The 12,858-nt window shown below is 36.2% G+C and overlaps 1 protein-coding gene across 4 annotated transcripts in view; it reads left to right on the plus strand.

Annotated features, from left to right (window-relative positions):
* DPP10 (dipeptidyl peptidase like 10) overlaps nucleotides 1–12,858 on the plus strand; it is a 1,526,588-nt gene that overhangs the window by 929,949 nt on the left and 583,781 nt on the right. For all 4 annotated transcript variants that reach the window (XM_051849637.3, XM_051849636.3, XM_051849638.3 and 1 more), the window contains exon 2: nucleotides 2,530–2,644. In XM_051849637.3, coding sequence (XP_051705597.1) covers nucleotides 2,530–2,644 — 115 coding nt within the window. The remainder of the gene's footprint in view (nucleotides 1–2,529; nucleotides 2,645–12,858) is intronic.

The raw sequence follows: 12,858 nt of genomic DNA on the forward strand, positions 1-12,858 counted from the left end.
GAAATGAAGTAGATGGGAGACTAGCCAGTGCCCATCTGGGACGACAGCATCATAGGTGGCAGATTTACCTGCTATGCCACAGTGCCAACCCCTGTTGAATCTTATTAGAGGAGTCTTACCTTCTTATGTGCATCACTTTATGAACAGAAAAATAGTTTCATTCAAATATATTTAACCATTTATAAAATGGTATACTTTGTGGTGCCTATGTCTGAGAAAATTTAAATATATTTGAAAGAATTGCTAAATTCAAAATGTCCTGTAAATTTTCCCCAATAAAAAATGTTAATGGACAATTATATTAGATATGAGTCCAAGTAATACACTGATTTTGATTCATTAATTCACTTGTTGTATGAGTGTTTATCTTTAAAAGTAGCATATTAAAATGGTTAATATGAAGCTTAGTCAAACTGGACCCCACGTCTCTTACTTGTTGACAATATATAAATATGCCACTTATCTCTCTAAATTACATTTTTTGTCTTCTGCAAATATGTCAAAACTTTAGTCATCTCACCTGAATATTAGGGGGATTATGTGTTATTACAAGCATAACACCCAGTACAATACCAGGCACACAGAAAGACACCTAGTTGCTATCGTTCTGTGTCAGAGAATGTTGGTAAACATTACATGGTCCTATCATGCTCCAACAGTGAGATAGAATCTGAAGTCATTTCTCTCAAAGTTTGTCTTTAAAGTGACCCTGAATGCAGATCGCAGTCAGTCAATTTGAATTCACAATTTATCCTTGATTCTCTTACTAAATTAAAAGCTAAAATTTCTAAATCCACGTTCCATTTCCTTTCCTGTACACTAAGAAGTATAACGGCTGCTCATGATCCTTCCAGGTTACAGATATGAATGTGTTTATGATCCTCAACATAGGTATACATTCGCTGGTGGTTACTGACTTTCCTTTCACTCTCTTCCTTCTCGAGTTGAGTGTTCCACAACTTTCAGAGCTATTAAAGGCTTTGATTTTTAGCTGTGGCCTGTCTAGTTCTGTGGTTCTGGCTTCTGAGGAGCCTTGAAGTAGGGTATGATCATAGGAAATCCCTGTTCACCACAGCACACACATTCCATGAAGGAATTCACCAAGAACCTTGCAGGAACACTACATTTGGAAAAGGGTTATGGTACTGGGGCAACTTTTGCTCATCTTGATGATGTTGCTTCTTTAAATTAATCATTTGGAAGAGCACTGTCTTGATTTATGTGGCAAATAGGGATGGAAATTCTAACTAAAGTACAAGAGCAAGTGTCAGATAACAAGAATTATTGCAAGGGGTGTAGAGAGACTAATTTAAAAAAACTGATTGGAATTGACTTCTGCTGCATTTGGGTCATCAAAATGACACATGTACTTAAGAGCAGCTGTCTGGAGAAGGCAAACGGGAAAAGCAACAAAGCACCCTCTGTGCATTTTGGGTTCCATTTACTTAGATCCTTGACATTTAAAACTCTAATGCCTTTATGGCCAAATTCAATGCCAAAATCAGGGAGAAAATTAATGTTTTAATCTGTGAGTCACAGGAACCCACTTATAATTAACTAAACAATTGTTATTCTGTTTAATTCTGTTTAAAACAATTCTACTTGGGTGATTTCACACACCTAGTGTATAGACACCTTCATATTTTGCTTCATTTTTCTTGAAGTAAGCTTTTTCTGAATAAAGATTGTATTGGGAAAGAAAGAAAAGAGGTTGAGTAATGGGATTGGAAGAAAGAAATGAGAGGTGTATTTTATAAACTTTATTGCAAAGAAAAACTGGAATATATTTCGAACTGGTGTGCTCTGTGACTCTTGTGTGATGCTCACACATTTTGAGTTGACTGACTAGAGCACAGATAATGTGAAAAAAAAGACTAGTTTCAATACAGGTATTGTGAGAGATGTCCAAGTGTCGCTTTCCCCTTCACTTTTATCTCCTTGCCAGTATCATGCATATTGCCCAGTGAGAGAATATTGTGAACCATTGGTGGATATTTTATTGCTTTTTATGACCGGTGAGGAAACTGTCTAAAAAGGTCCCGCTATGTGGACAAATATGCAGTGATCTGCAGTAAGGGGAATTCTGAATGATTTTCCCAATTCTGTTCTTTTCCCCTGACCAGTTACAGAAGTAGTTTTACGTGCTGCAAGCAAATCTGTGTTCAAATATTTATTGGAGGCTCCATTGTGACAAGAACATATGCGAACAGATGCACTTTTTCCCATAATTATTTTGCAGAGTATGCTGGCAATAATCCTGGTATTTTCAGTCAAGGCATTTAACCCTGTCTACATTTTGGATGGCAGTCATAAAGCTCTACTAGTTTATCTCATAGAGAAATAAGATTGCCCCCCAAAAGGTAGCCATTTATAAAATATGCACCTCTGAATAATTAAATGAGCTACCAAAGAGGAACAGACTCTAATCAGCTTTCACACTGAGATTGTGCCATGCGCTGAATCATTCCGTTATGAATATGTTTCTCTTGGAGCATGTATAATTATGGTTTTTTTTTTCTGTCTCGGTAGGAACTGGGAAGTAACAGCCCTCCACAGAGAAACTGGAAGGGAATTGCTATTGCCCTGCTGGTGATTTTAGTTGTATGCTCACTCATCACTATGTCAGTCATCCTCTTAACCCCAGGTAATCTGTCTTTATTCCTCTCTTATTATGGTATTGTGGATGATAATTGCACATTCAAATGCCTTAAGAGGGTAGCAATATGTGGGATCTCAGGGTATATTAGCTTTAGCTGGAATTCTTTAAAAATATAAAAGCTGTATCAGACATTTTGCAAAAGACTCAGTAGTTCTGCAGTTCAAAATATCATGCCGACTTCTGGAGGAAGTAAAAAAAAAGTAAAACACGTAAACGAAAATGCCAAGGAGATTTTTGGTCTCTATTGCTGCTTAGAGACTTCTTATGTTTGTCAGTTTGATAACTGCATGGGGGCATTTGAGTTTTACTGTGATTTAATGAGGGCAGAGTGGATCTGAAAGTTCCCATATGTAGATGGTAGATGACTATTCTGTTGTATGGAAATGGAAAGGGAGGAGTTGAGAGAAAAGATCTGCTCAAATGAGAATCTGAAGTTTTTTTCCCTGAAATTTTACACCCTGAGTTTCCCTACTGTGTAAAGAAACTCTCCAAATTGTTCTGGTGGTGATCTTCAGACTGTATTCTTCAGGTGAAAGAGTTTCACTCTGATACATAAATTAACCATAGGCTTCATTCAGTAGTATTCTAAACTATTTTTCCATGATTTTTACACTCTATAGTTGTTGATAATAAAGAAGGCAGAGATAAGGGGCTTACCTTTTAAACTTCTTAGATTATCTTCTAGAAACAAATGAATTTGGCACACCCAGCTTTTTTCCTCAAAGACCTGACACTTATACATACATGAGTCAGAATGATGGAAAATGGTCATTTTGTACAAAAATCAACTGAGTGGTTTTTATTTAAACTTCAGTTGGTGACCCATCTTTTGCATTTTAAGAACTTTTAAATGCAGTGAACTTATTTGCCGATGTACAAAATGTAATTAACAGTGACTCTTTTTCAGAGTCATTTAATCAAATAATTACAGTGACTAATTATACCTATAGTCATTATCAATCATTTCAACATGATACTTTGTGAAATATCTCATCTTAGTTAAAATATTGGCTTTGAAATATATAAATTTCAACTATAAACTTTTTTTCTTAGTGAAATAAGCAAGTTCTAAAAATACAAATACCTTATGTTTTCTTTGATATGTGGCATTTAATATAGAATATAAAAAAATTGTATAAGAATGAAATGGACATCTTGTGATATAATTGCTGATTTTAGCCCTTGTTTATACTCCTGTGGTACTGTGGTCTTCCTACTTTTTACTTGTTGAATATTCTGGTTAGTGATGAATTAAGCCTGAACTATACAGTGCAGTGAAACTATGTCTTTGCAAAAATTAAAGAAAAAAAAAAGGAAGGGGGTGGGGATTGAGTAAGGGATACATTGAGAGAGGGAAGTATGGTTATCTTCTTAGAACTGTACCTAGGAAATCTTTCTTTTTACATTATTAAAAATAAAAAATATAGCCGCTGCCACAGCTCACTAGGTTAATCCTTCGCCTGCGGCGCCGGACACCGGGTTCTAGTCCTGGTTGGGGCGCCGGATTCTATTCCAGTTGCTCCTCTTCCAGTCCAGCTCTCTGCTGTGGCCTGAGAGTGCACTGGAGGATGGCCCAAGTGCTTGGGCCCTGCACCCACATGGGAGACCAGGAGAGGCACCTGGCTCCTGGCTTTGGATAAGTGCATTGCGCCGGCCGCAGCAGCCATTGGGGGCTGAACCAATGGAAAAGGAAGACCTTTCTTTTTTTTATTTAATGAATATAAATTTCCAAAGTACAGCTTATGGATTACAATGGCTTCCCCCTCCATAACTTCCCTCCCACCTGCAACCCTCCCCTTTCCCGCTTCCTCTCCCCTTCCATTCACATCAAGATTCATTTTCAATTCTCTGTATATACAGAAGATCGGTTTAGCATATATTAAGTAAAGATTTCAACAGTCTGCACCCACATAGAAACACAAAGTGAAAAATACTGTTTGAGTACTAGTTATAGCATTAAATCACAATGTACAGCACATTAAGGACAGAGATCCTACATGAGGAGTAACTACACAGTGACTCCTGTTGTTGACTTAACAATTTGACACTCTTGTTTATGGCATCAGTAATCTCCCTATGCTCATGTCATGAGTTGCCAAGGCTATTGAAGCCTTTTGAGTTCACCAACTCTAATCATATTTAGACAAGGTCATAGTCAAAGTGCAAGTTCTCGCCTCCCTTCAGAGAAAGGTACCTCCTTCTTTGATGACCTGTTCTTTCTACCACTGGGATCTCACTCACAGAGATCTTTCATTTAGGTAGGTTGGTTTTTTTTTTTTTTTTTTTTTTTTTTTGCCAGAGTGTCTTGGCTTTCCATGCCTGAAATACTCTCATGGGCTTTTCAGCCGGATCCGCATGTCTTAAGGGCTGATTCTGAGGCCAGAGTGCTGTTTAGGACATCCGCCATTCTATGAGTCTGCTGTGTCTCTAGCTTCCCATGTTGGATGGTTCTCTCCCTTTTTTATTCTAGCGGTTAGTATTTGCAGACACTAGTCTTGTTTGTGTGATCCCTTTGATTCTTAGTCCTATCAGTATGATCAATTGTGAACTGAAATTGATCACTTGGACTAGTGAGATGGCATTGGTACATGCCTCCTTGATGGGATTGAATTGGAATACCCTGGTATGTTTCTAACTCTACCGTTTGGGGGAAGTCAGCTTGAACATGTCCCAAATTGTACATCTCTTCCCTCTCTTATTCCCACTCATATTTAACAGGGATCACTTTTCAGTTTAGTTTCAACACTTAAGAATAACTGTGTATTAATTACAGAATTCAACCAATAGTATTAAGTAGAACAAACAAAAAAAATACTAATAGGGATAACGTATTAAGTTGCTCAAAAACAGTCAGGGCAAGGGCTGATCAAGTCACCGTTTCTCATAGTGTTCATTTCACTTTAACAAGTTTCCTTTTTGGTGCTCGGTTAGTTGTCGCCGATCAGGGAAAACATATGATATTTGTCCCTTTGGGATTGGCTTATTTCACTCAGCATAATGTGTTCCAGATTCCTCCATTTTGTTGCAAATGACCGGATTTCATTGTTTTTGACTATTGTATAGTATTCTATAGAGTACATATCCCTTAATTTTTTTATCCAGTCTACTATTGATGGGCATTTAGGTTGATTCCAGGTCTTAGCTATTGTGAATTGAGCTGCAATAAACATTAATGTGCAGACAGCCTGTTTGTTTGTCAATTTAATTTCCTTTGATAAATTCCAAGGAGTGGGATGGCTGGGTCGAACAGTAGGGTTATATTCAGGTTCCTTAGAAATCTCCAGACAGACTTCTGTAGTGGCTTGACCAGTTTGCTTTCCCACCAACAGTGGGTTAGTGTCCCTTTTTCCCCACATCCTCACCAGCATCTGTTGTTGGTAGATTTCTGTATGTGAGCCATTCTAACTGGGGTGAGGTGAAACCTCATTGTGGTTTTGATTTGCATTTCCCTGATTGCTAGTGATCTTGAACATTTTTTCATGTGCCTGTTGGCCCTTTGGATTTCCTCTTTTGAAAAATGTCTATTGAGGTCCTTGGCCCATCTCTTAAGTGGGTTGTTTGTTTTGTTGTTGTGGAATTTCTTGATCTCTTTGTAGATTCTGGTTGTTAACCCTTTATCTGTTTCATAGTTTGCAAATATTTTTCCCATTCTGTTGGTTGCCTCTTCACTATCCTGACTGTTTCTTTTGCAGTAAAGAAACTTCTCAATTTGATGTAATCCCAATAGTTAATTTTGGCTTTGACTGCCTGTGCCTCCAGGGTCTTTTCCAGGAAGTTTTTTGGTGCCAATATATTGCAGGGTTTATCCAATGTTCTCTAATAATTTGGTGGTGTTGGGTCATAGATTAGGTCTTTAATCCATGTTGAGTGGATTTTTGTGTAAGGTGTAAGGTAGGGGTCTTGCTTCATGCTTCTGCACGTGGAAATGCAGTTTTCCCAGCACCATTTATTGAATAGACTGTCCTTGCTCCAGGAATTGGTTTTAGATCCTTGATCAAATATAAGTTGGCTGTAGATGTTTGGATGATTTCTGGTGTTCCTATTCTTTTCCATTGGTCTATCCATCTGTTTCTGTACCAGTACCATCCTGTTTTGATAACAACTGCCCTGTAGTATGTCCTGAAATCTGGTATTGTGATGCCTCCGGCTTTGTTTTTGTTGTACAAAATTGCTTTAGCTATTTGAGGTCTCCTGCATCTCCATATGAATTTCAGCATCATTTTTTCTACATCTGAGAAGAATGTCTTTGGTATCTTGATTGGTATTGCATTGAATCTGTAAATCGCTTTTGGGAGAATGGACATTTTGATGATGTTGATTCTTCCAATCCATGAGCATGGAAGATTTTTCCATTTCTTGGTATCCTCTTCTATTTCTTTCTTTAAGATTTTGTAATTCTCATCATAGAGATTTTTAACATCCTTGGTTAAGTTTATTCCAAGGTATTTGATTGTTTTTGTAGCTATTGTGAATGGGATTGATCTTAGCAGTTCTTTCTCAGCTGTGGCATTGCCTGTGTATACAAAGGCTGTTGATTTTTGTGCATTGATTTTATATCCTGCTACTTTTCCAAACTCTTCTATGAGTTCCAATAGTCTCTTTGTAGAGAACCAAGAACGAGGAAAGAGGAGAGAAAGAAAAGAGGAAAGGAGGAAAGGAAAGAAAGGGTGTGGGGAGGGAGAAGGAACATTTCTTGGGAAGAGCTGGTTTATCTACATTGACTTCAGGAACCTTCTCTTAACTGCATCATTTGTGCATGTATAGCACAATATAATTGTGCAATGTGATGATTCCAAGGTGCTACGGGATGCCTTGAATCTTTGTTACAATAGATGCCCTTATGGTCAGCATAATGTTTTACTTGACGTATGAATTTAGGAATAATTAGCAAAAAAACGAATGACTTGGTTTTGCTACCTTCTGTGAGCAATTATTAACCAGGAAGAAAGGATTTGTACTATAGTGCTCATATATATCTCTTGAACTCCTTTCTTCAATCTTAATTCTAGTGTCCTTGTCTTGGTGACTCACTTGCTCTAATTCCTTGTTACTCATTTAGTGATACTTTGGGGTCCTTAAGAGTTTGACACAACAAAAAGCATATAGTTTGTCACTCACTAAATTAAATGCCCCCTCCACAACTCTTTCCATCTTCTTCCAGTATAAAGCCACAGCAGAGTTCTGTACATTTTGTCATGCACTTGTTCATTTATTAAAGCAGGAATTTTAGCAACAAACCCTTTGATTTAAGTTCTGGCTTTTCCATTCACTAATTTTGGATGTTGGTAAATTGACATAATTTCTCATGCTATTTGTCTGTAATAGGTATAATATAAGAGCGATAATACATGCAGGTGTTTAGTGTAGTGCCTAGCATTACTGCTGTTATTCTTCTGATTATTCTTATTGATTACCAGACGCTGTGCAAACACTGTGTTACAGACCGAATATTTCCCCAAAGAGTGTGTCAAGTGTCTGTGACTTCAGTTTTAAGTTAATAATAAATGGAAAGGGATTGAATACAATCTTTAATTTGTCTTAGTAAAGGATTAGGATCAAAGGAGGATGTAGAAATTAATTAAGAAGAGAGAGCTTAGTTGAATAAGGTTATAAAGCACACACATGCCACATGTCAGCTTCCTCAAATACTTTAAAAACCGTAACATGTAATCATAAAATTATATATAAGAGGAGATGAATTGTGGTTTAATTGTTTTCTCATTTGTTCATTCATTCCTTGACATTCTAGTTACTGTGATGGTTGGCCTTACATTTCTGCTGTTTTATATCTTTTATATCCAACCCTCTTCCAATTGTACAAACTCACAAATCAGAAAACTCACAGACCCTCAGTCCAAATGCTCAACATCCTATGGGATTGATCACTCATGGAACTGACAATTATTGTTTAGATTTACACTTCACATATCACATGTTTAAATGTCTTTGGATTTCACTGTTGTTTTTGAAAGGGAGAGATTGAAATAATAAATAAAGTCATTGTGCTGGAATAGAAAAGTTGTTAGTTTAAGAAGCAGACACCTCTGTTTTCCACCCTTTGTAAAAGTGCCTCCAAGAACTGGGAGGATTACATAAATTTGACAGAGAAGGTAGGTGTAGTAATAGTGATTAGGACTTCTCTTGAGTTGTGATCAAGCTTAATATTCTCTCTACACGGCCTTATTGTGGATTCAAACCAAACTATCAGAGTAACAGAAAAGACAAGAACACTAGTGTTTTGTAGCCAAGACTTGAGTCATAAGTGGGGAAGCACTCTTAGAAGTTACCTAGTCTTACTTCCCTCAATGGACAGGAAAAAATGAAGCAACATGAGTTTGCATACCTTTTTCTTCTATGGATAAGAAATATCTTCCTTTTTTTAAGATTTATTTAATTGAAAGTCAGAGTTGTACAGAGAGAGAAGGAGAGGCAGAGAATTCTGCCATTGCTGATTCACTCCCAAGATGGCTGTAACAGCCAGATACGCTTTTTTAAAAGATTTATTTAATTATTTGAAAGTGGGAAAGAGAGAGAGATCTTCATCTTCTATTTGCTGGTTTACTCTCCAAATGGCCACAATGACCAGGACTGGGCCAGGTCAAAGCCAGGAGTTAAGAACTTCATCTCCCAAATGAGTCGCAGGGGCCCAAGTACTTGGACCATCATCTGCTGTTCTCCCAGGTTATTAAAGGCGGTTGGATCAGCAATGGAAAAGCTGGGACATGAACTGTCGCCCATACGGGAAGCTTGTGTGGCAGGTGGCAACTTTACTCACTAAGCCACAGTGCCAGCCACTAGTGTACACTTTTGATCTAGCACATGTGTGTGACTGTACATACTTTGTTTAGGTACTAATTGATTGCACCAACCCTTCTTTATCTAACCTTCAGGTTGAGACCGCCTCCACTGTGTGAGGGGATATGCAAAAGGAAAAACCTCTGGAAAGAATTAGGACACTTCCCTTCAAATTCCCCCTTGTTCAACAATACATCCCCAAGTCCAAGCTTTCTAAGCAAAACCACTTAGGCTGGCAGAAATTTTCAACCAGGAAAAGTAATCTATGTCAGGAAGAAAATCTGATTGTGAAATTATGCAATAAAATACTGGACATTTTAGGACACAGGGCTGACACTTCTTCCAATAAGGATGGAGATCAGAAATTCATTAGGCTTTTATAACTACCAAACTTTAGGAAAATCACTTACCTCCTTTGTCAAGTGTTTCCTTTATAAAAAGACACCTTTAGTTTGTTAGAATGTGATCTCTTGAAGTTTATTACAAGTCCTTTGCCTATGAACTAATATAATAATAGCAACAGCAATCATACTGGCTTTTTAGTGACAAATGGCAACAATTTAAATCCATTGTGCTCTTTCAGTAAGCCTTTTACGCCATACACACACACACACACACACACACACACAGTGTTTTTCAATTTTTGAAGAAGGCAAACAAAAGTTATCTAGTCTAGGAAGTGATTTAGAAACACTTTTGCTCAAAATAGCAACGTAGTTTGCAGGAGTGCTAAGGAATGCAAGCTTATAACCAGAGAACCTTATGTTCATTGTAATTTTAGTTTGATTGCAAATTTTATTACAGAAGTAATTTGACACAGGTGCCTTAATTTCCAAGATTCTCAGGATCTTCCTTGCCTTGTGAGGATAAATTCTAATTATTTTTGAAAGTATTTCCCTTATTAAGTAATTATTTCTGAAAAGAACCAACTATTCCTTCCACTTTTTTTTTAATTAAAAGGTAGACGTATTTAGATGCATTGATCAAGCCCTACATATCTTTAGATTTTTGGATTTGTTTAAAGGAAAAAAAAGAAACCAACATTTATTTTCAGAATATATTAACTATAAGATCAATAATAATTCTTAGAAATATATGGGAGTACATTCATGCTTGAAGTTGTGCAAACCAATTAATGTAGCTATGCATTTATTTTAGTCTAATTTTGACATTTAATATGAGAATGACCAGGCGCAGGAAAACATTTCATGTAGAATACATTTACCAATTTTGATCTGCTTTCAAAATAGAAGTGTATATTTTATGAGTTAAAATGTATTTGTAAAGAATATTCCTCAAGTTCTACAACTCATCTCCCACTTTGATGTTATTACCTATGGCCTGTGTATACTCCACAATCTTTCAGCAACAGTAGCCTGTATGTTTGACTGTGTCTGCAATCAGTCAATGCCAAGACAGACTCATCATGCTCATTTACTATGGTGGCTGACAAAGGACAAAATTGTGAAGTTTGTGAATTTTGTTTTTCTTTTTATCTCTCGCTCTTGCTTCCTTTGGCAACTACCCATCTAGATGAGTATCTCAGGTTGCTCTTTCCATGTTTATCAGAGAAGCAAACATTTATGTATGAACCTTCAGAGATCTGCTTGACATTAGTTTAACAAGCATTTAATAGGAATGGTTCCATCAGATGCCCTTATTTTCACTCTAGAAGTATCTCTAATATTAAGAATTTTAGCTAGGTTCAGATGCCATGTTGGGAAATAATTTCCAAAGATAAATTGCCACAGTGTTGTTCATGGTTATCTAACTCTCATCAGAGAGAAATTAGATTCTTGAAGCTATGTTCAATTATTTCATTTGACCAAGATATAGAACTAAGGAGGTATCCCAGATCGATATGAGCAGCCCTATGCAGAAAAATGACCAAAACAAAAAGTTGAAGTCAACAATTAAGGAATTACACCTCTCTGTGAATAACATACACTTTAGTGTGTGCATGATTATCTAGTGTAACCATCATAATTTTTCCCAAATTATGATCGTTATCATAAACCATCACTTTTTATATATCTCTCAAGAAAAAATAGTATATATATGTATGTATATAATTTCTACATATGAAGTAAATATGGCAAAATGTTAAAAAGTGTTAACTTTTAAAACAAAAAAAGTTATAAGAAAATTCTGGTAAAAGCTTAAGTGAAACAATTCTAGTGCAAAAGATTACGTAGAAATATTTTGCTATTTCTCACATGACTGAAACAAAGGGAAAGCAGAATAATTTTCTAACTAACACAGAAAAGGCCAGAAGATTGGGATCATTTAGGCAGCTAATTTGAGAAGGAAATAGAATGGTAGATGGAGTGATTAAATCATTGTTGGTATCAGACTGCATTGGATGCAGGCCTTAAACTTGATATTTGCCTACAAATATGACTTTGAGGTAAGGAATTCTGTTTCAACTGTTTAAGATTTGAGATTTAAAAATTATAATAATCATTCGACCTTTTGAAAAAAAAGTGCTTAAAATATTCAGGTGTTTGAGAGACAAAGAGAGAGCATTCTCTGGAAAGCCTTTGCTAAAATAAGAACTTCATTGAACTAGTGACAGCTGATTTGTCATTGTTATGCATAAATCAAAGCAAGTTTATTCTAGTTACTATTATGCTCTATCAAAATAGCTATCAAAATAGCTTCTGGAAATAGTTAAAATGTCATGTTATGTTATGTTGGAAAGGATCTCTTGACAGCTATAATTTCAAAGGTGTCATTTAAGCATATGACCTGTGTCTTAAAATGTCAAAGCAGCAATTAAAGCACCCCATTATGCTTTAATATGAGGAAAACAATGTTTTACTGATTTTGAGATTTGCATTACTTGTAAACATCAACATCAAACAAGATTCCTATTTTTGATTTTATTTTGTTGAATTAAATAAATGGGACATGTTGTATCAATAGGCATAAGCTAATATGCCTCTGCTTGTATTTTCCAAGAACAGCACAGATGAACATATTTGAATATAGATTCACCCAGGCATATCAGGCTGCCAGAGAAAAAAGACCAGATTCTAACAGCTGCCCCACCCCACCCCTGATTACATGGACTGTCATTGGTTTTTAAAGAGATATATTTCTGTTGTCGATGAAAAATTTTCTCTGGGATTAATACAATAAGAGCAGTTATATTTTCTTCTTTGCTTTCTAGTTGCATTTCTATTTTATCAGATTGGGTTCCCTTCTTCTCATCATCTTCTCTTGTCCAGTTAAATAATAATTTTAGTTTACATTATAAAGTGTTTAGGTTTACAGGAGTCAGATTGGAATGCGTTTTAATAAGTCATATTTATTTATTCCTGCTGGTAACATGCCAGATGTTATACTAAGTGCTTGTCATGTGCTATTTTATTTATCTTCATACCACTAACATAAAATACATA

The sequence above is a fragment of the Oryctolagus cuniculus genome, chromosome 3 (assembly GCF_051225735.1).
Source record: "Oryctolagus cuniculus isolate XC-2025 breed Fujian yellow rabbit chromosome 3, ASM5122573v1, whole genome shotgun sequence".
Classification (NCBI taxonomy): Eukaryota; Metazoa; Chordata; class Mammalia; order Lagomorpha; family Leporidae; genus Oryctolagus; species Oryctolagus cuniculus.